Raw genomic sequence first — 27402 nt, 5'->3', positions numbered from 1 at the left:
AAAAAAATTTGCCTCTCTAACATATTCCATTTGTTTATTAACAAGTTTTAATTTTCTGAATTTTATTATGTTATTGTTTAGGCCTATCTACCTGTCATTTTGCATGGGCTTTTCATTCTGAGGCGGAGGAGGAGTTGATCAACATGATTCCAGCTATCCAGAAGGGAGACCCACAGTGGTCTGAATTAAGAGCTATGGGTATAGGTTGGTGGGTCAGGAATATCAACACACTCCGAAGGTGTATTGAGAAGGTATTTTTATTGCTTACAAATATAGTTATGTGCTGTTATGCTCTAACAGATACTTAGGATGACTTGTGTAGAGCAGATCCCTTTGTACTGCAGCCCAGCTACTATTTTAACAGTTGTTTGTTTTTTTCCATATCCAGCACCAAAACATTAGTAGTGTTAGATAATGTTGGCAGTTCTGATTTACCACATTTGAGTTAGGAAAGCCATTTCTGGAAGACCTAATCATTTCCCCCACATTTCACAGTATGTTTAAGATTATATTACTCTATTTTAAGAACAATCCTTCTTCAGATATATGTGACAGCATATATCTATTGATGAAACAGGAAATTATTCAATAATGAGTCTTATTTAAGAAATAACCATTTCATTTTCAAAATGCATAAAAAATCCTCTTGTAAATTCTGTTGGGTTTGATAATAAAATAGTACAGAACATAAAAGGCCTGAGCAGAAAATAAGTGCAGCTTTTACTCCTTTCTGGAGAGTCACAAAAATAGTGTTTTATAGAAATATACACCTGTATTATATAAAACCAAAATAACATCAAATCCTATTTTCATGCAGAGCTTTTTTGTGGGAGTTCTAATAATAGATAAAATACAGTATATTTTTTAGATATTATTTTAAAATGTTTCCTGTAGGTATCCAAGAGATTTAAATTCTTAATTTAATAAGATTTTCAGCTTTCTTATCAAGTTTGATGGATTTGATTTATTTGATTATTTGTCTTTGCTCTGAATTACAACAATTAATGTACTCTTTGAGTTGTTTGTGGAACTTCATAGTTTACTAAATTTCAGAGGTTGTAAAAATAATTTATTTTAGTGTTACAGAATATTTGTTGAATCCAGGAGCAAAACTTAATTATTCTAGTCCTCTAAAGCTAATGCAGTTACATTGCCTAGTCCTATACAGGGGAAAAAAAAAAAAAAAAAAAAAAAAAAGGTCATTAAAGAAATACTTGTATTAGCTTACAAATATGTAAATAATGAATTGCAAGAGGAACTTCTCCTAATAGTATGAGCTACTGTAACACTTTTGATGAAAAGATTTTTATTTTCATGGTTGTAACGTCCCACTGTAGTGGTGGGGGGGAGGTGTTAATATCTGCAGTAGTGCTGTTTTTCTGAACCTTAAGAACATTAACTGTGTAATGAGCTGTCACCTATCAAAAAATCAGTTTCTGCAAAACATTCTGAAAGAAATTACTGTTGCTTTATGTAAATAGTCACCCAGACCATCCTCTCTGACAGAGAACATACATTCTTAGGTTAAAAGCAAGTTTTATATTTGCAGTAATAATACTAGATTTTGCTTACTTATAGGTTTTGCTTACTTTTACTTATAGGTTGCAAAAGCTTCATTCCAGAGGAACAATGATGCCTTAGATGCTGCACTTTTTTATCTTGCTATGAAGAAAAAGGCAGTGGTGTGGGGTCTGTTTAGGTGAGTTCTACTAGCTGTAAGTTTGATTAAATCATAATTGAACCAGGAATGCGAAACAGAACTCGTTCAGGATTAGAGTTTAATTGGTGTTGTTCAATTGATTGTATCCTAAGGTTATATAAGTTGTATATATTACATTTCTTTATGCAGGTCCCAGCATGATGAAAAGATGACTGCCTTTTTCAGCCACAACTTCAGTGAAGACAGATGGCGAAAAGCTGCTTTAAAAAATGCTTTTGCTTTGTTGGGAAAACAACGCTTTGAACAATCAGCTGCATTTTTCTTGCTAGCAGGTTCACTGAAAGATGCTATAGAGGTATTAGCTTTTGAGAAATTATGTTTCAGTTTCTACTTTGAACTTCGTAACTGCATCCTTAAAAGCTGTTCTGCTGATCTTTTTCACAGTGTGGCAGCAGAAAGGGGATGTCTATACATGACCCCCTTGTGCCCTGTAGACATGCCATTTACTTTCACACTACTGTTAAAAACAGCTTAGAAGATAATCTGAAGGCCAGAAGTATTCAAATACATCAGTTCTCAGTAGAATGGCTCCTGGGAAGAGCAGTCATAAACCCACTGGCAAAACTTTGGTTTGTTGTAATTAAGTTGTTGCAATGCTCTGTTCAGTTTCCAACTATTCTGCATTTCCTAATGTTAGAACATCAAGTTAAAAAAATAAAAAATAAAAAGGAAATCAGAGAGCTCTTTTGAAGCATCCTGATAATCCCTTTTTAGTGGAGCAGTGATATTTCCTGCGAAAAGGGAGGTGAGAGTTGTCAGCAGGGTCATAACTTAGGCAACATATCTCAGGAGATAAAAGAAATTAGAGAATTTTTATTTATCCTTCCTATTGTATGCAGTCAGTGAGTCTTTACCTGTGAAAGTACATTTCTGCAGATGAGTCAGTGGAAGAAAATCTTTCCAGTGATGTGCTAACATTAAAGTTGAAAGCTAAGTTTATTCAACTAGCTATAACGTCTTTACCTTTACTACTGGTATATTATTTTTTTTGTCATGCTGATGCACTGCCATGCATACTAGAATTGCTGAAATAGAAGTCAGATCACCTCTTCCCAAACATGGAAGAAAATGTCATTTGGATATATCTCACCACATTTTTGACTCAAAAATCAATATATACACAAAAGATCAGATATGAGATAAAAAATCTGTTCTGTAAACATATATTGCTATTCACTTCATTGTTGTTTTAAAAAACAACCTTTTCATTATAAAGAGACCTTTTCCCACCTTTCTTATCATAGGTGTGCCTTGAGAAAATGGAAGACATCCAGTTGGCTATGGTTATTGCTCGTTTATACGAATCAGAGTTTGAAACCTCTGCCACATACACCTCCATTCTTCATGAAAAAATTTTGGGTTGCCATAAAGATGGAACTGGGTTCAGCTGTACTAAGTTGCATTCCGATCCATTTCTGAGAAGCATTGCATACTGGATAATGAAAGATTACACTAGAGCACTGGACACTTTATTGGAACAAACACCTAAAGATGACGATGAAAACCCAGGTAAGGAGAAAACATTAGTGTGATGGAATTCTCTAAGACAGAGTAGAGAAGGGGTAATACTTTCTGTGTATGCACGTACTCCCTTTTCTTGAAATGCGATTATGCTGAAATCATTAATTGGATTATATACTAGCCCACTCAATTTCTTCTTCATTTTTTTTTCCCCAATTTCTTCCAGGGGCTTCTCTCCAATCCCCCTGTATTGAACTTAGTTTTGCTGTCAGATAAACTCTGGAGGGCCTTCCTTGTTTGGTACTTCCCTATAATACCTCTCTACTACTTAGTGCTGGCTAGTCTTTTCCAGCAGACTTCAAGTTCTCATTCTTGCTTCTAGGAATCACCATTGTCAAGCAGGGCTTCCTATCCCGTCTCTTTTGAGATTAATGTTAAGTGACAGAGAGGTGGCTCCATACATTTCTATAGTATATTCCCTACCCTAGGAAAATATCCATCTGGCCTTATCAGCTTCTTGTAGGCTTAGATGAGTGGAATATAGCAGCAAAGCAAATGTGAGTATTTCTTATCTTTCTACTCATCCAACCCATACCTTTAATCTTTTTTTGTGGGGAGTAAGTAATACTTTTGCTTTGTTTTGGCAACTAGACCCCAAACTGTCTTTGGTTTTGTGTTTTGATACATCTTTGTAATGCAGGAAATACTGCAAAGCAAAATAATACCATTTGAAAGCCATTGTCAATAGATGTCATATGTGTTTAATTCCTTAGTTATTGTCAAGTCATGCAATCCTGTGGTATTCAGTTTTTACAATTATCTTCGGACCCACCCTTTGCTCATCCGAAGATACTTCAGCTCACCAGAGGGGACTTTGGCCACCTTAGGTCTAAAAACTGAAAAAAGCTTTGTTGATAAAATTAATCTTATAGAAAGAAAATTATTCTTCACTACTGCAAATGCTCACTTTAAAGTGGGTTGTCCTGTACTAGCCCTTGAAGTTCTTTCCAAAATTCCCAAAATAAGAAAAAAGTCTACTATACCTACAGAAAAAGATGTATCTAGTCCTCCAATACAGGCTGGTATTCAAGATTCCAAAGCCCTATGGGGTGGTGCTGGAAGTGGTGCTATAGACTGGTCAAAGCCAATTTCAACTTCCTTTGAGCTGGAGGGTACTGTTGAATCTTCAGCACAATTTGACTGGAGTCAGCCAGCAGTAAAATTTGATGATGAGCCTCTTACCCTTGACTGGGGTGAAGACAAAAGTGAGTCAGACGATGAGGATAAGGATGTTGGCATAATGATGAAAAATTCAAAATCCAGTTCTGAGAATGAAGAACAAGATAAGAAAACCTCAGACATTAACGTCTCACAAACACCACATGGAGAGATTTCTGATATTGGAGACACTGAGGTTGATGTTATTGCTGAACAACTCAAGTTCAGAGCCTGTTTGAAGATCCTAATGACTGAACTGAGGACTTTGGCTACAGGTTATGAGGTAGATGGAGGAAAACTCCGATTTCAGCTGTACAACTGGCTTGAAAAAGAGATTGCTGCTATGCATGAAATATGCAACCATGAAGCAGGTGGCAAAGACTACTGTAAAACATATACCAAAGTAAATGGGGATCTACTCGATCATGAGGATATTATGGATAAGCCAGACATTGGTTCCTATGAACGGCACCAGATAGAACGACGTAGGTTACAAGCAAAACGAGAACATGCTGAAAGACGGAAGTGGTGGCTGCAGAAGAACCAAGCTCTTCTAAGAGTTTTTCTAAGTTATTGTAGTCTTCATGGGGCACAAGGTGGTGGTTTAGCATCTGTAAGAATGGAGCTGAAATTTTTGCTGCAAGAGTCACAGCAGGTAAAGCAAATTAAACTAATTTCCTTTAACAAGTCTGAACAGTTCTGGACTGACAGTTTTGTCAAATGCTTATGTTTGTGCCTAGATAGATACCTCATGTTCTGCAAGTCTGATGTGTTTGGGGTGAGAACTTGCTATATTAGAGTTTTGTGTATCCGCATCCTGGTTCTTCAGAATCTGTTAGGGGATTACGTTACCTGTAATTATGGTACATAAATGTTGCTGTATATATAGTAGCTGCAGCATTATATTTATGTTGCAATGAAATTATTATATAGGCCCTTAGAATATTGTGATCAAAACTGTAAGTTAAATTCACAGTTGATGAAGTATGATAAAATCTCATTCTCTACACCACTGCAAATCAATGCAAGGGGGCTATAAGGGGTGAGATCTTAGTGTCAAGGCTCAACAAATAATACCAAGTCAGACGGTGTAGTGCACCCTTTTACTATATTATGGCATTTTCTACATTTATTTCATACAGAATAGATATTTTCCAGCAAATGTTAGTGACTAGTCTGAGCAAATACTCTGATAATGGGCAAATCACTTAACTAGCTCCAGTCCCAGGTTCTTCACATTTAAAACAGGAGCAATAGTTGACTGTTTTGGTGGTGGTGGACTTAGTCTGTCATTTTAAAAGGGGGGGGAAGAAGGGATGACAAAAACCCTGTTCTTTTCCACTTGAGAAATGCAGATTAGTGCGAATTTGGCTTTTATTATTAAACTCAGATCAGTCACTACTATGTCAACCCATGCTACTTACTGCAAATGCACATCTAGTTACTGTTTCTAAGTAGACAATCCCAACACTCCTTAATGAACTACATAAAAATACTTCTCCTGCACTAAATCAAAAAATGTTCTAGCAAACTTGGCTATAAGGTCATTTGTGTTCTTGCAGTAAATAAGAATTAACTGAGTAGATGTCAGTGAAAGAGAATAAATAACCCTGGAAAAAGTATAAATAAAATTACTGGGTTTTGTTGTTGTTGTTTGTTTATTCTCATAGTAACCATTTTAAATGCAATCTTTTATTTTAAACAGGAAACTACTGTAAAACAACTTCAGTCTCCACTTCCATTACCCACAACGCTACCATTGCTTTCTGCAAGCATAGCATCCACGAAAACTGTGATAGCTAATCCTGTGCTGTATTTAAACAACCACATCCATGATATTCTTTACACTATTGTGCAGATGAAATCGCCACCACATCCTAATATTGAAGACGTTAAGGTAACGAAAACAGTTCTCAGAAAAGGCTAAATGATTATTTATAAAGTGGCATTAAAATACGCCCACAAAAATAGTATATGAGTTAACTTTTCAGCACTTACCCCTTTCACAATAATGGCCTTCTCACTTAAGCCTGATGAACTGAAAATGGTAGATAACCACGTGTTTTCTGACATATATTGGAATCTAGTTAGTTCTCTTTCATCCAAATTCTGGTCAGTCATTCTCAGGAAAATATTCCAAGTTTGGATGTTCACTAAAGTACTGAATTCTTGCTCTTAATCATGATCCTATAACTGTCATCATCCAAGGTAAATCTGGTAGGGAGATTATGAAAGTAGAGATGGGAGGCTGTAAGATATAGCTTTCTCTTAGTATAGTAACTATAAATCTTACTCCAGCACAAATTTCTCCAGTTGTACTGATTTTCCTGGAATTGTGATGAATTACTTTATCTGGCTCCATACCCTACAGTGAATAAAGTCTGTTCAGATTCATTAAGTAGACGGAGAAAAAAGCCAAAGAGCCCAAGACTATTGCATTGTTAATTAGTAAGATGCTAAATCATTAGGTTGTGCATTTAGATCAGTACTCATAGTCATTAAATGAATTTGATTTTCTATTGACTAGATAAAAGTAGAGAAGAAATAGGAAACTAAGTGGGTTGTCCCATTGCAAGTCAAAGATTTCTAAAACTGTAACCCAATGTCATTTATTTCTCATTTACTCATTATGCAATAATAAGCACCTTTTTAACTCTAAAAACTCTAATTTCACATGCATTTTTATTTAAAAGAGAATTCAGAGAAAACTGACACTTACTAACTGCAAAACTCTTTAGATAATTTATATCTTTAATCTGAGATCTAACATCTTATTAAATAGATGGTAGGAAAAGATGGAAACAAAGAATTGATTTTAAAAAAAGCTTACAGGCTTACATTTTTAGCAGTTTCACATTTCCATTTTCATCACACTTTGGATTCCATCAGACTTTCCAAGAAATTTTTGCATTTCTTCTTCTATTTAAGAACTGGAGCGTTTCTGCTGCATTGCAAGGCAATAACAGAGTACTATTCTTGTTACTGAGAGACTTTTAAAAAAAATTAAGCATATGACTGAGGTGAAAACCAGATTATATATAAAATAAAATAATCATACAATTATTACACAAACTTTTGTATTACCCATATGAAGCAACTAATACTATATTGAGCTATGATGTCATATAATATGGCTTCCAAGAACCATTCCTACTATAGAAATCATTATTATAATATTGTGAGAGTTCTATATAATCAATTACCTTGACATAATATTAGAAGGCATAATATTAGAATATGTATGTTTAGATTTTGACTGTTATTGACTAATCTCCATCAACCAGTTGAATTTTTAAAATACTGTATTGTAAACCTAGGGCTATTTTTAATTACCATTTCCTGCACTTGGTTTAAAACTGGGAGATTTCTGCATAACACATTTTTAAATGCTGTTTAGAAAGAAATATGCTTTACACACCATTTATGTATAATTTATATATAATTTACCAGCTGTTTTTATTTTAGGTGCACACGCTTCATTCTTTAGCAGCTTCACTTTCTGCATCCATTTATCAAGCACTGTGTGACAGCCACAGTTACAGGTACAAATAGAAGTTTTCTTAGAGTCCTACATTTGGAGTATACTTTGTGCATCCAAAATGGAAATTCTTCATGCTTGTGTCTAAGAAAAGTGATTAAATTACTGTGTATGGCTGTAGATAATTATACAGCTTACATTTTGTTAGCTTTGATACTCCAAATCAGTTTTATACAGATAAAATAACAGCAGTTGTTTTTTTCCAACAAGTAACAGGACAATCTGCTGTCACTCTTAGGATACTTCTGAGAGAACATTTGAGTGCTGGTTTTCACAGCACATCATTGCTGTATAGGGGTGTGCAGGAAATATTTGAGCCTAACTTAAGTCAGGTTTCAGAAAATGTATATTTAAAGCTAAAACTGGAAGAGAAAGCTGTAAAGCATACAAAGTTTTAATTTTAAAAAAACATTTTGTATTCCATGAAATTATATAACTCTTTACTTAATCTTGTAGAATTTTAAATGTTGCATTTTCTAACTAACATGAGAAATGTACTATACTTGATTGAAAAAATATTCTAAAATCCTTTCTCATCAGAAAAAAAAAAAAAATTGATTTGTATTTAGCAGTCAAACAGAAGCAAATCAGTTTACAGGGATGGTTTATCAAGGACTGCTTTTGAGTGATCGACGCCGACTGAGGACAGAAAGTATTGAAGAGCATGCAACTCCAAATTCGTCTCCTGCTCAGTGGCCTGGTGAGGCAAAAATAATGGTTATTTTAAACACCACCCACTGGACAAGCTCCACATTACAATATTTTCTCACTGTTCTGTAATACTTGTATAATAACTTACAGTACAACTTGATGCTAATCTTTCAACCAAATCTGGATGAAATGATGGATGATCAATGATGGATAAGTGTTTTGTATTTAGTTCTCAAATTAGTAACAGCCTTTAGCTTCTTCACATATCAAAACAAACAAAAAAAAAAACTTTATTGCAAAACCTTATTCAAAGAAGAGATGATGATCCTCATGATAAAGTCTGTAAGCTGTTACTTTGTTGTCCTAAAATGTTTTCTTCCAGTCTTTCTCACCCCCAAGCAAAGCTTTTCCATTAGCTGTTTAAACAGTACTGTCTTACATACATGCTTTACTTGCTGTAGCTGTCAAAACAGCTACTTTTGATGTACTGACATAGATTTAGTATTTTGAAGTCAACTCTGGCAATAGTGCAGGAGGCATCAGTTTCACAGGCAAACTGAACTGAGACACAAGTCAGAAGTCCCAGACTAAAGAAGGGTTTTTTCTTTCAATCTTTATGATTTTAAGAAAAATAATAATAGTATGTTTCATCCAAATAAAAGTATCAAGTGGCTATTAATCTGTTTACCATAAAAAGTAGAGATGTCACATTGACTTTTTCCCTGTTTGTAAACCTACTCATTTAATGCAGAACTTTTCCTCTTCTCTTTGCAGGTGTGAGTTCACTTATAAATCTTTTAAGTTCAGCTCAGGATGAAGATCAACCAAAGTTAAACATTCTTCTTTGTGAAGCTGTTGTAGCTGTCTACCTGAGTCTGCTTATACATGCCATGGCAACCAATTCATGTAATGAATTATTTCGACTAGCAGCCCATCCACTGAACAGCCGAATGTGGGCTGCCGTTTTTGGTGGCGGAGTGAAACTGCTTGTAAAACCTCGAAGACAATCAGAAAATATTCCAGGTACTCTGTTTAAAGGTCATACTAATGATTTGTATTTTGTAACTTTTAGTAACTTATTAGAGAAGATTTTTAAACACAAAAAACCAAGTAAGCATTATTTTAAGTATTTATGGGCAAGAAATCTGTTATGTTAGTAAAAAATCCAAAACAATGTTAGTCTTTCTCACAGTTGTCCTTTGTAATGGCACCCAGCTTATTTTGAATTTACCATTAAAACAATACAGGTACATAGTCTGTTCTGAGAGTAGTAGGACTTGCTTTTTCCTGGGCAAACAGGCAGACAAGAGACGGTCTGCGCGCACAGGATCGGTGGAGGGGGATATTGGGAATGCTGGGAAAAATCGGCAGTCAGCTGTCGGCTGTTGAAGAGAGCAGGTCACTCGTACTGTGAACACCTGTCGAAACGCCTTGTCACGGAGAATCATGGAGTGTTTACTGAAGCAGCGATACGCAATAAAATTTTGTGTAAAGCTTGGTAAAACGGGCAAAGAGACTCACGACATGATAAAGGAGGCCTACAGTGATGCTGCCATGGGTAGATCGGGTGTTTTTGAGTGGCACAAGCTGTTCCGAGAAGGTAGGGAAAGAGTGGAAGACGACGACTGCTCCAGACGCCCTTTGACCAGCAAGACCAATGAAAATGTGTCACGAGTGAAAAATTTACGTGGAAGTCCTCACAAGACTGCGAAAACGCATTGCTCGTGTCCGCCCAGCCATCGTCAACAATTGGCGGCTGCACCATGACAACGTGCCGAGCCACACAGCGTTCTGCGTAGTGGAGTATCTTGCCCACAAGGTGGCAACGCTGCCTCAGTCCCCCCACTGCCCCGACTTGGCCCCACCAGACTTTTTCCATTCCCGAGAATAAAATCGACGCTCAAGGGGAAGCATCACGCATCGGCAGAGGTGCTTCAAGAGACCGTGACGAGGGAGCTAAACAGCATTCCGGTCCAGGCGTTCCTGGAGGCGTACGAAAACTGGAAAACTCATTGGCAGCAGTGTGTAGATGCGGAAGGGTGCTACTGTGAAAAATTCTAATTGTTTGTTCTATTCTCATTAATATATATATTTTTTTTAAATTAGTCCTTCTACTTTCAGAACAGACCATGCATTTACTCAGAAGGCAACTTTTTAATTTGGCCTGAAAATTTAACTGTAGTAGCGGTATTAATTTTAATCAGGACTTGAAGACTGAGCACTTGTTAGGTTAAAAAAAAAAATCCAGACTTCATCTTTGTGACTGACTGTTGTCACAAAAAACAAGAATGTCAATGGCGTAGAGTTTTTATTTTTATTTTTTTTTTTAACTCTACTTAGAATGAATATAGAAAGTCTTGGATATAGACTTCTGCATTTAATTACTTTTACACACAACATAGTTTTCTTGGGATTTTTCCTTCAGTTTTTCTAAAACAACGATGAAAAATTTCAGTTCAAGGTAAAGCAAAGTGCTTAAACAGCAAGATAACAACAATATTGTTAACAGTCAGCCATCACACCAAGTAGTTTTGACAAGTAGTGAAGAAATCAGTGTTGTGACACAGGGAATGTATCCCAGAAGCATGGTAAGCAACCTGCACGTGGATTGCTCTGTGTATTTCCCAGTATAAAAGTTTCAGAATTATTAGTATACACCATTATTTTTCTTAATGTAAGAACTGATGGCACTTAGAATGGAATTGCCAGTACTTTTGTGTCTCAAACTTGCATTTGATATTAAACTACCAAAAAAATAATTAGTGATGAGTAATTTTAACTCAGATGTTTTGATTCAAACAAACGTACTAATCATATTTCTTTATGAAACTACTATTAGGTGCTTGCTTATAACACTTTTCAGTGCTTTCAGTCATTATTTTTAGTGAAGAATAGATGGTATAAATCAGTGCTAATACCTAGGTTTTCTGTATGTGAGAGGTAAGCCCTACTGTACATGTATAACTATTGCAGTAACTTGGAAACAAGTTACTTCTAATCTCAATAATTGCTGTCATTGATGACATTATCATACAGTCACCATTGGTCAATTAGCATTCTGAATTGCATCATTGTAAGTATTCATAACTTATTTCTCTTTTATGGAGTAAATTAAGTTTATTTGAGAATAATCATTTTAGGAATGATCGTTTATTTTGACAATGTGTTAATATAAACAACTTTTTATAAGAAGTCATATTTTCTTTAAGATGTATTCTGTTTTCCTTTAACCTACAAGCTGCTACAGTTTCTGATGTTTCAGAGGATGTTAATAAAGGTTTGTAAAAACTTGCAGTGTAGATGAATGCTAGTGATGGCTTCTAAAAAAAGTTTTTTAATATCTACCTCCTTTATAATAAAGTAAGTGTAATCTTCAATGTTACCTGCTTAATGACACTTTAAAAGACTAATTCCACATTTATATTTTGATAACTATTAAGATGGTCTAAATCATAACATTTTGCAATAGACTTCAGTTGTCACAAAGACTACTCAAATTCTTTTTGCTATCTTAAGAGTTCCTTGACTTATATTTTGAACCACTAATGCTGATTGTGCAGTTTACTGTTTAGTGAAATTTTATATATTGCTTCTATTTCTGAACAGAATATCTTAATTTTTCTTTCTTGAGAAGCTAAATGCTACATCTACTGAAAACTTCATCCAGATAACAAAACGTATTTCTTATGATACACCCAATGCTACGGTTATTGAATTTATCATAACGGAACTTTTTGTATGATTACACTTAATTTATTTAGGCTGGCTTTGATTCCTGAATTGGTAGAAGTTAGTACCAATAATAATATTTTAATGTTCTTCAATTATAAAATACAACTACTTTGCAAGATGCAATGTTAACATCAGCTTTTCAAATTATCTGAGTTTAGCACCGCCTCTTCCTTCAGAAGAAATGGATAAACATCGTCGTCGTTTTAATATGAGAATGCTCGTGCCAGGAAGACCAGTAAAAGACAGCGCTGTACCACCACCTGTGCCTGCAGAAAGACCCTCTTACAAAGAAAAATTCATCCCTCCAGAGCTCAGCATGTGGGACTACTTTATGGCAAAGGTAATTTAAAATGGAAAATATAAGTTCATAGAATCATAGAATATCCCAAGTTGGAAGGGACCCATAAGGATCATCAAGTCCAGCTCCTGGCACCGCACAGGTCTGCCCAAAATTTTAGGCCTGGTGACTAAGTGCACAGTCCAAATGCTTCTTAAATTCAGACAGGCTTGGTGCAGTGGCTACTTCACTGGGGAGCCTGTTGCAGTGTGCAACCACCCTCTTGGCGAAGAACCTCTTCCTGCTGTCCAGCCTAAACCTCCCCTGCCTCAGATTGACACCATTCCCTCGGGTCCTGTCACTGGTGATTATGGAGAATAGGTCAGGGCCTTCCTCTCCACTCCCCCTCGTGAGGAGGTTGTAGACAGTTACAGTTACAGTTACTTTTATGAAGTTACAGTTCACAAAAGAGTATTTCTACTCCCTTAAGTTCTATAGGACAAAAATAATGTGAAATTTTTCAGTGCTCTTCATAGTAAGCTGCATCATCTTAAAAAGCTTTATCTTAATAAAAGATAGAGTCTCAAGTCTGTTACTTGCCTCAGATCTGTTACTTAACTTTCAAAACAGGGCTCTTGCTTATAATAGAGATAAACACTGTTCCTGTTGCTACTTGTTTGTTGTTTTTTTTTTAGGGAACCTTATTTATATGTTAAGTTGTTGTCATTGTCAAAGAGTTTAAATGATACCTAAACTAGAAGAGTTTAAAGAGATCAGAAAACTACTTTTAAAGCAGACTTCTATTTTGTATTGCAGCCATTTCTTCCTTTGTCAGACAGCGGTGTAATATATGATTCTGATGAAAGCATTCATAGTGATGAGGAAGAGGATGATGCTTTCCTCTCTGACATACAGATCCAGGAACACAAAGATGCCAATTCTTACAGGTTAGAAGAGATTGCTACTGTTTTAGAATAATAATGTCACGTGCTTACCTTCTCTTCCAAATTAAAGAACATACAGGTCTTCTACACACTCCACAGGTTCAGTTGAGTATTTTTAGTGCCATGGTTAGATATACCGCTGTCACTGGGATTACAGGAGCAACAAATTTTGATCACAGTAACAAACATTTCCCCGTTTGCTTTCCCGAAGAAATTGGAATTAGCAAGTCAGAGATGTGTTTTGGATTTTCTTGGTGGGAAGGGAAATAAACAAGAAATACCCGAAGAAGAAGACAAGTAATACCTGTCATCTTTAAGACACAAGGAACATGAGCTACTACAATGCCAGCTTTAGACTGATGTTTCAGAAAACCGATTCAAGTGTGATTGATCCTTAGTTCTTGAATTACAGACAGATTAAGTAGAACACTTAAAGAGAAAATGTTGCAAGATAAAATGGAATAAAACAGATGAACTTAGCATTATAAAAGTGGAGAAAAAATACGTCTTTTTAAAATCTGTTCTACTTTTCAATTCTCTCTTTAGTCCTTACACTCTACAGGCTTTGTAATTTTAGTACCTGTGAGACTCTTTTACTTGGGAAAACTTCTAGCATGAATACCAAATTCAAGCAATTGCTTGTCTGTTTCATTTTGATTTAACTGGAGAATTTCAGGAAGTATTTCAGGAGGCTTGTACTTAATTCACATTCTTGCAGAGGCTCACATGTGCACACTCTTTTATATGATATGTTTTTAATGGAAAATAATTCAATAATCTTAAATTTATAAAGAGAAAGTGATGCTGACTGTTATGGGGGGGGAGACAGCCTTAAATTGAGTAGTTGATAGATATGTCTTTCTTTACGTGTCTGTTAAATTTAAAAACCTTGGTGAAACATCTCTGCCGTTTTTCTCACCTGTGTATTAGATAGAAGGAAAAAAAAATCTGTTCTGCAGACAGATATGTTAGTGTTGTTTTAGCACAACTAAAACTATTCTTTTTATACAGCTGGGCTCTTCTGCATCTGACAATGGTAAAACTAGTTCTGCACAATGTTAAGAACTTCTTTCCTATTGCTGGTCTGGAATTCATTGGTACGTGAAATTCAGCTTAACATTTTAGTTTTCTTAACAAGTGTCTTTCTGTCAGACTTTACTTTTAAATACATTTATTTTACTTTTTATTTTAAAATTTATATAATTTAAAACACTATTTGTGACAGTTGCAAACAAATACATTTTCTTTGAAGATTTTTTTTAATTACTATTATTCTACTTTTTTTTAATATGTGCTGTAAGTTATATTATTTTTTCTCTAAGTCTTACTTTTTTAATATTTCTGTTTAGATCTACCTGTAACATCACCATTAGGCATTGCTGTAATAAAAAATTTGGAACACTGGGAACAGATTCTTCAAGACAGAATGGACCAGTTTGAAGGCCCACCGCCAAACTACATTAACACTTATCCTAGTGACCTTGGAGTAGGTGCAGGACCGGCTATTCTCCGCAATAAAGCAATGATTGAACCTGAAAATACACCATTCAAGTAAATATTTTTTCCCTAGAAGAAAAAACACATTCCTTGACCATAGACATATTAAAGATTACTTCCCCCTAAAGCTAAACAGCCAAATGAAGCTTAGCTAGATTTTAGTTCCAGACAATGCTTTACAGAAACCATTTTCCTATGTCCCTATGTGACTTCTTATGCAGCCATCTCCTGCAGCTGCTTTTCTTACTCTGCTGCACTTTTCTCAGCTGCATTAAGAAAGGAAAATAAGAAGGAAAGAGCAGTTCTTGGAGGACTACAAATCGAGGGCATTAGCTCCGGCTAGGAAGACCCTATTCAACCTCTTTTGCTACTCCTCCAGTAGTAGCTATCTCCCACCCTACCTCAGCAACAAAAGTTATACAGTATATGCAGATGTCAATAGGAGAAGAGAAAAAGAGTTGCAGTACAGTCCTTATAAAGTCAATCCTCCTATGTTGGACCAGTGTCATGCTTGCAGGTATCTTTAAATGAAGATGTTGAAGGATATTTCCAACTCAAAAATAGTTTTGCTTTTCTCCATATACTAAAAAAAAAAAAAATTTTGTTTTGTTAACTATATGTGACTAAATATGAGATATATAATTTGCATGGTTGGTACTGTAGGATTTTAAGATATTCTAAGAAATGTAAAAAGAAAAAAATACATCCCTTGATATTTGCCATGTACAAATTAGAATTTAAATTTGGAATTTCATTTATAGTAATTTGGAGTCATTCTCCAAATTTAGGGATGGATGGGGGGATGTTATCTACCTTTAAATAAACAGAAGTCTTTTTCTTTTTCCTGCATCATCCAGATCAAAGGATTATTCAGCTCTTCCAGCAAAAAGGCTATGGCATTTTCTTGTGAAGCAAGAACTTCTTCAGGAGACCTTCGTAAGATACATATTCACAAAGAAAAGAAAGCAAAGTGAGGTAAACAAAGCATATAACTTTATTTTATTTTTTTTTTTAAGAAAGTTCAGTTATAACTGTTCTTCAGTCTCTTCAGTATCTTTTAAATTTTCTTTCAATTTTTGTTGGCATTTCAATTTCTTTCATTTTACAGTGTTTTTCATTTAGTCAACATGACTATCATGTTGTTTATTGAAATACTAACCAAACCAAATATTTTTAGACAAGACATATTTCACCTTACCTTTATGTATTTGAATACTGTCCTAGTAAAGAAAAATAACATTTACAATAGAGGTAACAAGTAAATAAACTTGAGTATTCATATATTTTTTGTTGTCATATTGAAAAATAAATTTCATTGAGCTATTACTTTGTGTATATGTATATATGCATGAGTAATATATACATATAAAAGTAATATTATATAATAATATATAATATGGGGTTTTATGAATTGTACCAGTTACAACTGTAATGAGTTGTAATTGTAAATTTTAACCAACACCAGTACCATACAGAATAACTATACTATTTAATATCTTTAAGGTTTCTTGTAAGTATGGAGTTTGTGTGTGTATTACTCCTCCATTTATTTGCTATATCATACATTTTGTGTTCATCTAGGAGGCATTACATTTTAAGTGAGTTTGTTTAGATTGCTGTCATAGTTCCTGTGCCTTTTATAAGAAGTTAATAATACATTTGTCATCATTTGCTGACAGAGTGGCCTTTAAAATCTAGTTTGGAATGTTTCATTCTTTTTTATATTTGTTTGTGCATGTGTTTTGTGTTTGTGACTGTGTGATGTTATGTAGTCTGTAGAAGATCGTGTGGAGCAGGTCAAACAAAACTGCGTAGCAGAAGATCACAAAAACAAGGTAGTATCCCTTCTCCCAAACCTCCAGCACATTCTTAAAAGTTCTGTGGAACTGGCTTTTCTTTCTCTAATGTGACTAACAGAAGCTATGTGTTCTGTGTAGTCTGTGTGGCAGGCTTTTAATCAGTGAATGAATTAACTTTGGATGTCCTATAATTGGGATGAGTGAACTCCTTGTAAACAGTGTTGCACACACAACTTTGTGTTTCTTACACTCAGACATAACTTCTGACTTTTAGATCACCAAAGCGTATGATAATTCTAAAGTTTGCTTCCTAAACAATGCTGAGGCCACTGAACTTTTCTTGCATGAATTTTGTATCGACTTTTGCAGTCTGAATGTACCACTACAAAATGGATTTTCACTCTAAGTAAAATTTCTCATAAATGTTTTGTAGGTTGAAGCAGATCTTGGCTACCCTGGAGGAAAAGCAAAAATCATTCACAAAGAATCAGATATGATAATGGCATTTGCAGTTAATAAGGTAAGCCTTAAATATTACTAGGATGTGCAATAAATCCTAATTAAAGTTAGTATAAGTTTTTTATTTGTTCTGCATAGGCAAACAGCAATGAAATTGTTTTGGCATCTACACACGATGTTCAAGAACTTGATATTTCAGCTCTACTTGCTGCTCAGTCATTTATATGGATTGGGGAAGAATATGACAGAGAGTCTAAAAGGTAGGATTATTTCTTTGTGGTTATAGTAAGAGTTTACCGTGAGGCTGGGTATATAGTTATAGTAAATGTTGACTGTACACAAAAGAATGTTAATTGGATAATCTTCAGTAGGTTTTAGATTACATTCCAAAGTAGTAGTGATGAGGGAAGGGAAAAGAATATTGCTATGTTCTACACATGATAAAAATAAGATTTTGAGGGGTTTAACTATATTGGGCTTGTCTGCACTGTTCAGTGAAGTAAACTCCTGTGATGCATAAGCTACTAAAGGAAGCACTACCTCAGAAACACTTGCAGTTGCATCGTTGCAGTGTTGAGGCTACTTGTGGTAGCTGGTGATAGCTGTCTAGTGCAACAGCCTGAACTACAGTAAGCTACTACCATTATCATGGTGAGAAGCATGAATGTGTCAGCTGCAGCAAGCACTTACTTGCGCTACACCTTATTGCACAGAATAGATGCACAGGTCATCAGCTTTGGATGCTGTATTTTCCTTTTGTCCATACTCTTACCAGCAATGTTCTCCTCAAGGGAGCTTGTATTCTCAGCATCTACCATGGTTGGAATCATCTGTGGAGGTTTAAAATTGATATATTGATAATAATTGATATAAATTAAATATAAATTGATATAAATATAAATTGATATATTTGGAGCATTTGGAAAATGTTTGTATAATGTAAGTGTAGGAATTGTGCAATTATTGTCTCATTATAATTACTTCCTCTACCCACTGCCATTGGGCTCTAAACCATGAGATAAGCAAACAACATTGATAGCAAAGAAGCATTTTTTTAAAGCAAAACCTGCCGTGTTTTGTTTTGTTTTGTTTTTTACAGTTCTGATGATATTGACTTTCGTGGTTCTACCACAACACTAACACAGTCAACTGCGCCATCTCTTGGAGTGAATCAGATACAACCATCTTCATCTATGCCATGGTTAGGCAGTGGTCAAACTAGCACTGGAGCTGGCGTGGTAAGTACTTTTGTTTCATGCAGCTCTGGACACTATTACTATTTTTTTGCTGTATTATTTAGTAAAGTCCTGGAGTATATAAACCATGTTACTGTTAATTCAGTGTTGACATAAAAGCCTGCAGTGACCAAGACCTGACAAAACTAAGTATTTTCGTGTAGATTGTGGCATAGAATTATTAGAATTTAGAAAAAAAATGGGACAGTCAAGTTTTTCTTACGGGACCTTTGAGGAGCTAGGACTAGTAGTTTTTCAAAAAAAAAAAAAAAAAAAAAAAAAAGACCTTGCTTTGGGACTAATATCAGAATTATTGCATCAGATCTCTGTACAATAGAAGATAACATGAACTGAAATTTCATGACCGAAAATCTAAAACCTAAAGACAACTAGACATAATTAGCTACAAATAATGTTAGTTTACAAGCTTTTTAACTGGGGGGGGCATTTACATATAGTAGAATAGTTGAATAATGTGTTTGTGTCTTATATTGATTTTTACTTTAAAATTATTTTTATTTCATTTTTTTTATGAAGCTTATTAAAAGAAATCTGAATAATGTCAAGAGAATGGCTTCACATCCAGTCCATCAGTATTGTAAGTAAATCAGAATTGCCAGTATGAAGTAAATATTTTTTAATATTATTCTGTATTAATGAATATCTGTTTTTGATCTCAGATCTTACAGGAGCACAAGATGGTAGTGTTCGAATGTTTGAGTGGACAAGGCCACAGCAATTGGTATGCTTCCGACAGGCTGGGAATGCCAGGGTTACAAGAATGTATTTCAATTCACAGGGCAATAAGGTAGGTACAATTTAGGATTTTAAATTTCACTATTCATAAAAGAACACATTTGATAGTGCTGTGACCTCTAAAACAGTTCTAATTGATAACACACAAAACTCGTAAGATGGCATAACCAGTATGATTTCATTTTCGCTGCATACGGAAGCTTTATAATAAACAATGACCTTTATACTTGCTTCTTTTCTATCAGCTTCATGCTGATACATGTGGGGTTATATTAATACAAAGCAAGATTTTCAGTAATCTCCACTGTCTTTACACCTCAAGAGTAAAATCTATTGCAGGAGAAATGCACTGATTTATATCAGCTTGACTGTCTTCTCTTACCTGTCCCTTCCTAAAAGAACTATGTATTCCCTTCATAGTCTAAGCAGTCTCAAAACTCTCTCTCTCTCTCACACACACACATTTAATCCCTCTAAAATTTAACTGATATCATTTACAAGATGTATCTGAAGCCTCCTTCCTGCTGTCCCTATAAAGGAAGTCTAACGTGATTCACTCAAAAGGGAACTTCCAGGGACTGTCAAGCCATCTTATCTGTCTGTTAATTTCTGGCTAGTCTTTATTATTAACTACATTTTAAGCAACTCTCAGTATTACATACCCCTTTTTTCCCTATTTTCAGTCTTCTTGTCTCCCTTTTCTGAAATCTGTGTTTCTACTTGGAGGGTTTTTAAATTAAACATTAAAAAAAATTGAACTAACCTATTTTGCAGAAGCAAACTTGTATCAGACTAGGTTTAGGTGTTCAAGAAGTGCTTCGTACTTGCTTTCTGGCTATGATAAAGTTTTGACAGAATGTGTTACCTAGAAGATAATTTCGATCCATTAGTTAAAGAGAGTAAATCTACAGTGGAGAGAAATAAAAAAACTACAAAACAGCCACATACTTTGGCCAGAAATGAGCATGAGGTAAACTGCAGAAAAAGGTAGACAAAGAGAAGGGAATTGGGAGAAATACCCACCTCCTCAGTTTTTCATATAGTACGTTCTGTTATTTCAAGAAGTCTTGTCCTCTGCATTTTACTGACATAAAATGTAGCTTTTTAATTTCATTATAGTTAAGGGGCATAAAAAGTGAATTAAAGGAGTTGGCATGACAACATTTAGAAACAGCATCTGTCCCATTTAACAGCATCTATCCCATTTATCTCTCCCGTCACATCTTTTTTCAGGTAGCATAAAACCTCTTTTTTTTTAATCAGTGTTTTGATTATGTTTGAAATATTATAATCTAACATCATACGGGAATCAATTTTAAAAAGAATGAATTATCGCTGCTGGTTCACATGGAGGTCACTCAAGAAGGACTCATGAGCAGACAGAGAAAATATGAAAAATAATTCTAAATGTTTCTAAAAACATTTTGTAAAACATTTATAACTGTATGGAATATACAGTATAATTGCCATGCATTTGGGTTAATTGGCTCAGTTGTTAATGGTATACTAATGATACATGATACAATATGGTCTTCCCACAATTGTGTTCAAAATCATGCTTTTATGAGATGCTGTCATGCATCTTACTTTACTAAGCATTTTCAAACAGTCGGGGAGTAAGGATTCCTCTGTAGACTTTAGTGTTTAAAAACAGGATTCAAATGATAAGCTTCCACACTTAAAATGCTTTCAGTTCCAGAAAAGGTTTAGGCATGTAGGAAAGCATCCATCATTAATCATTAAACAATCAGTGCTGAACTGAATTGCCTTTTAATTTGCTTGTTCTATCTGAAAACCATTGTTGTTGATATTTGATGTGTAGGCAGTGGTTTCGTGGGTTTGGTATGTTGTTTTTTTTTTTCCCTGAATTCAGCTGTTTGCTGTCATGAAGCAAACATCCAGTAACCAATAAGTTATGCAAATAAATGCATTTCACTCCTTGCAGTGTGGTGTTGCTGATGGTGAAGGATTTCTAAGTATTTGGCAAGTAAACCAAACCAGCTCAAATCCTAAGCCCTATCTGGTAAGTACGTAGACAACTTTTTTTTAATTCTTTTTATAGACAAAACTTGGGTCTTCAAGATTTCAGGCAAGCCAAGAGTGTAAGAGTTTCACTGAGGCATTTTTGATTTTGCTGCTTTTTAATTAGCATACTTTACCAGTATGTATGGTTTCAATAATATGTTTTTGGAAAAGTAATTGTAGAAGAGCCATAAGCTACAATGTAATTACAAATACTACCAGCATTACCCTTGATAAAATTAAAAATCAGAACTCACAGTAATGACTTTACAGCCCCAAGACGTAGTAAAAGTACACTCTTTTTTTTTTTTTTTCACTGCTAATTAACTGTACACAAAGACCATGCTTAATTTGAAATTCAGGCTAATGCTATGCTATGTGTTTTTTTTATGTATGTAATTCAATTGTTGTATTACATTTTTATACTGTTTTTTTAATTCATTACTTCATCCTTTGGACTTCAAGCTGTGTTTTATATCCGTTTTTTAGCTTTTAAAACTTTAAAAAACTGCTTGCAGTATGCTATCAGTAACATGACACTAATAGTAACTTTTGTTGCAGATGACAACTAATAAGATTGCATCTGTGTTTTTGTTTTGTTTATAATAGAGTTGGCAGTGTCACAGTAAAACCACAAGTGACTTTGCATTTATAACCTCTTCAAGTCTAGTTGCCACATCGGGACAGTCCAATGATAACAGGTGTGTTTAAAGATCACCAATCAAAAATTTCACCAAAGCTACCAATTAATGTCCATTAACCTACTGCCTTTCATGCATTAATGTGTGGCTGACATTGCAAGGATCAGCATTATAAGCTTTGTTACAGCTTGGACTTGACAGGTTGTTTCTTTGAACATCATTCCTTCAGTCGTTTGTTTCCCAACTTATAGTTTGTATAAGGTATGGTCAACAGCTGACCATTTTTTTCAAGGTGTATTCCAAATACAACTAGTTCTGAGGTGCTGTTGTTGCTAGGGGAGAAATATGTTCAGTAAAGTCAAGGTAATAATTTTTCTCAGAAAAGAACAACTTGTATAATTTCATGGTATGACCTAGGATTAGTACACGTCTTAAAGGCAGAAAGTATAGTCTCCATTGTGAAGGACAAAAGAGCACAGAAAGCATTAAGCTCTTAAGTCTTTACGTGTGCTCTCCAATGACTGCAAAGAGTCAAGGGCTCCTTGTTCAGTTCTACCTTGTAGGCTTTGACACAGAACACAAGCACCCTCTGAGTCATGTCACACCATAAATCACTTCTCAACAAGCCATAATGACTTTTTTTCCCCTTCAGAAATGTGTGCCTATGGGACACGTTGGTTTCATCTGGTAACAGTCTTATACATGGTAAGTGCTGCAGAGAAACTCAGATGTCTTCTTTTCACTGACTCAGGAAATATAGTTTGTGTATGCATTTGGTCCAAGGGGAGAAATTTATGCCGAGGTACTAGTCTAGGAATTTGTGTGCCACATGAGTGCATGCACCAGGACTGATACTATGTAGTCTCCAGCATGATGATAATCTGCTCTATAGAAAAGTATGAAGAAGGGTGATCATACATAAAGCTATTTTCGTGACAATATTAATAAAGCCTGAACTATTTGAATACAGTCCTGAAAAACTAAGCATCTCCTGAAAAACCAAGCATCTCCATTATTAAAGTTTGAGTGTATGCAGGCTTTCACTTAAACTAGCACTTAATTAATAGATCCACTACTCTACTGAAGTACAGGAGAAAAGACAATTATAGGTAATAGTAGAAGCAACTCAGAAAACATTGTCCATGTTTTTCAGCACTTGGACTAGATTCTTAACAAGATGTTCTATTTGTTCAGGTTCAATAATTTCATCTTTACATAAAGAACTAAAGCAAAATTCTATCATCTTGCACTATGGAAAAAAATACAAATTTGATATCTAGGGTTCATAAAAGAGCAAATTCAACCATCATATACAGCCATAAACACTTCTAATATGTGAATAAACATAGCAATTACCTGTGTAAACAGCAGGAGCATTCTTACTTTCATATTTTAAAAGTAGCAGATTGCACAGAAGTTCAGTCTCATTTTGAAGAAATCGAGTTAGGGCTCCTATGCAAATTAGAATTCAGGCAATTAGAATATATACATTTTAAACTTGGGATTTTAATTTAGTTTAATATATATGGTGAATTTTATTTATTTATTTTTAATTCATGTATGTACCTGTATTCTAACTTTAATTAGATTGCATATCACGCTTCCTTGTGCATTAGACCTGTGTTGCCCTAATAATAGCAAAGAGCTGTTAACTGATATGACATTACCAATATGAAGGAATGCATCTGTCGGGTTAGAAAATGTTCAGATAACAATTCATAGCAGAAACGCATTTTAAGATAGAAAGTTACTTACAGTTTCAAATCAATTCAACTGTGGCGTCCTTCTTCAGCCTTCGCCTGTCATGATCATGGCGCCACGGTACTTCAGTATGCACCTAAACATCAACTGCTAATCTCTGGCGGTAGGAAGGGATATATCTGCATCTTTGACATCAGACAGAGGCAAATCCTTTATACCTTCCAAGCACATGAATCAGCTGTAAAGGCCCTTGCACTGGACCCTTCTGAGGATTATTTTGTTACAGGCTCAGCAGAAGGTAACATGAAGGTAAGCCTTAAGAGTAGCTGAGTCGTAATAAGAGAGTATTTACCTTAGGTCCTGTATAGATATATTTTGATCAGCATGCTGTAAATTGCCAGGTGAATGTGGTAACAAAACAGTAAAAAAAAAAAAAAAAAAAAATCCACAAAACTTCTACACTTGTTACACAGGATACTTGCTTTGTATTTATAATGGAAGCTTAAATATACTAATGTGCTTCTAAAGGAATTAGCTTTTGTTCTCCACTAAAGAAAATAGAATAGTCTTTTAAAAGTTGTATGACTGAATTTTAAATGGATAAAGCAAAATGCATGATTCTGAAATCTTAGATTTATTTTTCCGTCTTAAGGATGTGTTGGTTTTGGCCTTTGGATGTTTGTACTACTCAGCAAGCGCTCAATAACCTTAACATCTCATAAAGTTGTTGTAACACCAACTTCTGTTCACTTCGATGTCCCAGGCAGCTACTGAGGTCTCATAGTAGTCAGACACACAAAAATTACAGAACAAAGTCCCTGTTTTAAAGGGCTTATTTTCTGAGCAGTAAAGGAAGGAAATACAAAAACATGGTAAAGAGATCGAGAGCACAGTTTCTTTCCTTTTAGACAGATTGTGCAGTGTTAATAGGTGCCTTCTGTGCCTGTGTGTGCTTGTGGCCTGCTCTTGTTGAGAGCTCCTTCAGCCTGGGACATAGGACAGCTCAGTTGCACTGCCACTCTGCACACTCAGTAATTACGCAGCAGACTTCCTGCAGCATTCCTTAGCAGAAAAGCATTTCCAGCTGCTGCAAAGCTGACACACTCATCTTCATCTTGGATAAAAATGCAGCCTGTTCATTTCTGTACCTTTCATGGGGAGGAAGCTGGCAGGCACTGCTGATGAGGTAAAACAGCAGCTTTGCCCTGCAGAGTAACCAGCTGGTCTACAGTATGGTAGCTTTATGGTATTTTACATTATGCTTCACCAAATGCCTTAAGACTCTTGGACTTGTTATAATTGTTGCTTATAGACAACAAAAATACCCTTTATCTTTGCTGAACAGGGTTTAGAACAGCTAAGAATCTGAAACACTAGGGAAAAAATAGAAATCCTAATTTTAACCTCCTTCTGTCTCATTTGTCATTCTTTTGATACAGGTGTGGAGACTGACTGGGTATAACTTAATTCATTCATTTAAAAATGAACATGCTAAGCAGTCCATTTTCAGAAACATTGGTGCTGGTGTCACCCAGATTGAAACCGTGCAAGGGAATCGTATGTTCTCCTGTGGAGCAGATGGCACACTGAAGATGAGGGTTCTTCCTAATGCTTTCAACGTACCTTCAGGCATTTTTGACATTCTGTAGCTTTATGTGAGCTGATCTTGTTTTTATATAACGTCCCTTTAAGTATCTAAAAATGCAGTGATATGCACTGTGGAAAGGAACTATTTTGTTGCCTTTCAAAGTAATTACAGCGGCATTAAGTATTATGGGAGGAAAAAAAAAAAGATTAAAAAAACCTTTTATAATAGGTATATTTTGAGTATGCCTATAAGGATCACTGGGGTGGAAATGCACATACTGTATTGCAAAAGCAAAGAATAAAATCCAGTACAGTCATAGGTGGGGTTATTGTTCAGTAACCCGCAAACTGCATTTAATAAGTGTATTGTAAAGATCCTGACAGCTGTTATTCACTTAACAAGCACTGTGGCTCTGCAAGTCAGTAAGCATTTCTGATGTGATTCTGATTATTTTTATTTTTTTTTCACATTAATTGAAGCATGTCTACAACTTCTCATTGTAAAATAGTTTACTTTTAACTAAGTGTACTCAGTGCATTTGATTTTCTCAAGAACATGTAATGGATGCAAATGCTGTGAAACAATGTGCAATCAAGAACGTACTGTGAAACATATCATTTTATGCTGAGATTTTTTTCCCTGTTAGTATTAATACATAGTTGATAACTTGCACATTAACTCATTTTTAAATGCAATTTCTTTTTTAATTTGTGCACTATTTCCATTTCTTTCTGACAGTTATGTTCCCTCATAGTCACCAGCCTTTACTTTAGGAATGTACTGTATGCATTAAATGTTTGTAGTGAGGACATCCATGATCCTGGTCAGCTTTTAGTTTGGAAAATCATTAGTCCAGAAAATACTTCATTAAATGAAGCTATTAAGAGTATACCAATAGACCATACAATACCACATTTCAGATGAATGTCAGGCTTTATGTGGCCAGCTAGTAAATAGTGGATAAAACTAATAATTAAATTATTACCACAGCATATTGTATAAACTATGCAGAGTTCAATATTGTTTGCTTGTAATATAACTAGCTACTGTTGTCAGTTGTATTTTTCTGTTGTAAACAAAAACCATGTTCTTAAGACACTGGAAAAGATGTCTGCATATTTAAGTGTTAACAAACTGTCTTATTCCTCCAATGAACATTTTGATGTCTGTGCTGTACTGTAAAATATACTATAATAAAAAGCACCTTTCTCCAAAGGCAATTTTAAATTGCAGGCTGTGAAGGAGGAAAAAGAAGAAAAGTAAATGTCATTGTTTAGTTTTCGCTTTTTAAGTTAAATAAATTTCATTTATTTCATGGAACAATTCATTCCAGAACTTTCTTACATTTAAATAGACTTAACTGAACCTCTGATAGATTGACTGGAGACTGCATGAGCTAGCTTTGACTTGGCCTCAGAATGTACTGAGGTAAAAAGGATTAGCTGTTTGCATTTTGCTTTCAGCTGTCCTAGAAAATTTTAAAGCTAACAGAATATAGTTCATCTCCAACAAAGGTAGCTGCAAGAAACACTTGCACTTACACAAGCCAGCTTCTGTCACCAAGGAAAGAGGCCAAGTTTGCTGTCCCTCCTCCAGGTTGAGCTGAGTGGGTCAACAATGACAGTCAGAAATTTAACATGGATTTAACATCTGCACATTATAAAAACATTTTCTGGCTTGAACTATATTTGCACCATCCTTACCATGCAAGGCCTGAATCATGGTCTTAGTGCAATTACCATGTATGCTGAGAAGAAAGGAGTTTAGCGAGGTATTTTTCCAGCACATCTGCTAGACCAAGGTTCTGCCTGCATAGATAGTCCTTCAGTGGTGCCTTGATGTCACAGGTATTAATTAGCTCAGTGCAGTCAGGGGTTTAAGTGATGCTTTGTTTCTAAATATTTAGATGAAAACTGCATGGGCTTTACCAATAAACACGGACGGCTCAAAAAACGCCAACCTAAATTTCTGAGGTAATGATGATTTTCCATTGAAACACACAAAGCAACAGACAGGATTTACCTTGCAACGTTAATTTTAGAAATACGAAGTACTGAGTAAAATTAAAATCAAAATTTCCTATCATTTTTCACCTCTTAAAAATGTGAATGTGAGTGGGAAAAGAGGAGGCTCAGCGGTGACCTTATCGCACTCTACAGGTAC

General features: G+C 35.1%; 1 protein-coding gene and 1 long non-coding RNA gene across 17 annotated transcripts in view; one reads left to right on the top strand and one right to left on the bottom strand.

Moving 5' to 3' along the window:
- LOC116493398 overlaps positions 1-23770 on the bottom strand; it is a 51382-nt gene extending 27612 nt beyond the window's left edge. For 6 of the 13 annotated variants that reach the window (XR_004253763.1, XR_004253757.1, XR_004253760.1 and 3 more), the window contains exons 1-8: positions 23307-23748; positions 20051-20152; positions 17987-18126; positions 15852-15970; positions 13593-13686; positions 7238-7343; positions 6398-6613; positions 4229-4429 (exon numbers count right to left, since the gene is read on the bottom strand). This is a non-coding gene — a long non-coding RNA (uncharacterized LOC116493398). Of the gene's footprint in view, positions 1-2950; positions 3009-4224; positions 4507-6397; positions 6614-7237; positions 7344-13592; positions 13687-15851; positions 15971-17986; positions 18127-20050; positions 20153-23306 lie in introns of those variants that run through there. The other 7 variants (XR_004253758.1, XR_004253753.1, XR_004253754.1 and 4 more) reach the window with 7 other exon arrangements.
- The window catches only part of DMXL2 (Dmx like 2), a 57359-nt gene extending 30801 nt beyond the window's left edge, over positions 1-26558 (top strand). Inside the window, exons 20-44 of one of the 4 annotated variants that reach the window (XM_032194770.1) lie at positions 82-251; positions 1602-1699; positions 1850-2015; positions 2965-3229; positions 3955-5054; positions 6105-6296; positions 7865-7941; positions 8510-8637; positions 9363-9611; positions 12479-12660; positions 13414-13544; positions 14553-14638; positions 14891-15092; positions 15896-16013; positions 16811-16873; positions 17271-17357; positions 17435-17556; positions 18396-18534; positions 19069-19129; positions 19212-19339; positions 21233-21310; positions 21919-22010; positions 22603-22655; positions 23743-23960; positions 25091-26558. In XM_032194770.1, the coding sequence (XP_032050661.1) occupies positions 82-251; positions 1602-1699; positions 1850-2015; positions 2965-3229; positions 3955-5054; positions 6105-6296; positions 7865-7941; positions 8510-8637; positions 9363-9611; positions 12479-12660; positions 13414-13544; positions 14553-14638; positions 14891-15092; positions 15896-16013; positions 16811-16873; positions 17271-17357; positions 17435-17556; positions 18396-18534; positions 19069-19129; positions 19212-19339; positions 21233-21310; positions 21919-22010; positions 22603-22655; positions 23743-23960; positions 25091-25300 (4415 nt within the window). In that variant the 3' untranslated portion in view covers positions 25301-26558. Of the gene's footprint in view, positions 1-81; positions 252-1601; positions 1700-1849; positions 2016-2964; positions 3230-3954; positions 5055-6104; positions 6297-7864; positions 7942-8506; positions 8638-9362; positions 9612-12478; positions 12661-13413; positions 13545-14552; positions 14639-14890; positions 15093-15895; positions 16014-16810; positions 16874-17270; positions 17358-17434; positions 17557-18395; positions 18535-19068; positions 19130-19211; positions 19340-21232; positions 21311-21918; positions 22011-22602; positions 22656-23742; positions 23961-25090 lie in introns of all 4 variants that reach the window. The other 3 variants (XM_032194769.1, XM_032194772.1, XM_032194771.1) reach the window with 3 other exon arrangements.
- Positions 26559-27402: the final 844 nt, after the last annotated feature.

This window comes from Aythya fuligula, chromosome 11 (genome assembly GCF_009819795.1).
Source record: "Aythya fuligula isolate bAytFul2 chromosome 11, bAytFul2.pri, whole genome shotgun sequence".
Lineage (NCBI taxonomy): Eukaryota > Metazoa > Chordata > Aves > Anseriformes > Anatidae > Aythya > Aythya fuligula.
This window is presented reverse-complemented; position numbering and strand designations above follow the sequence as displayed.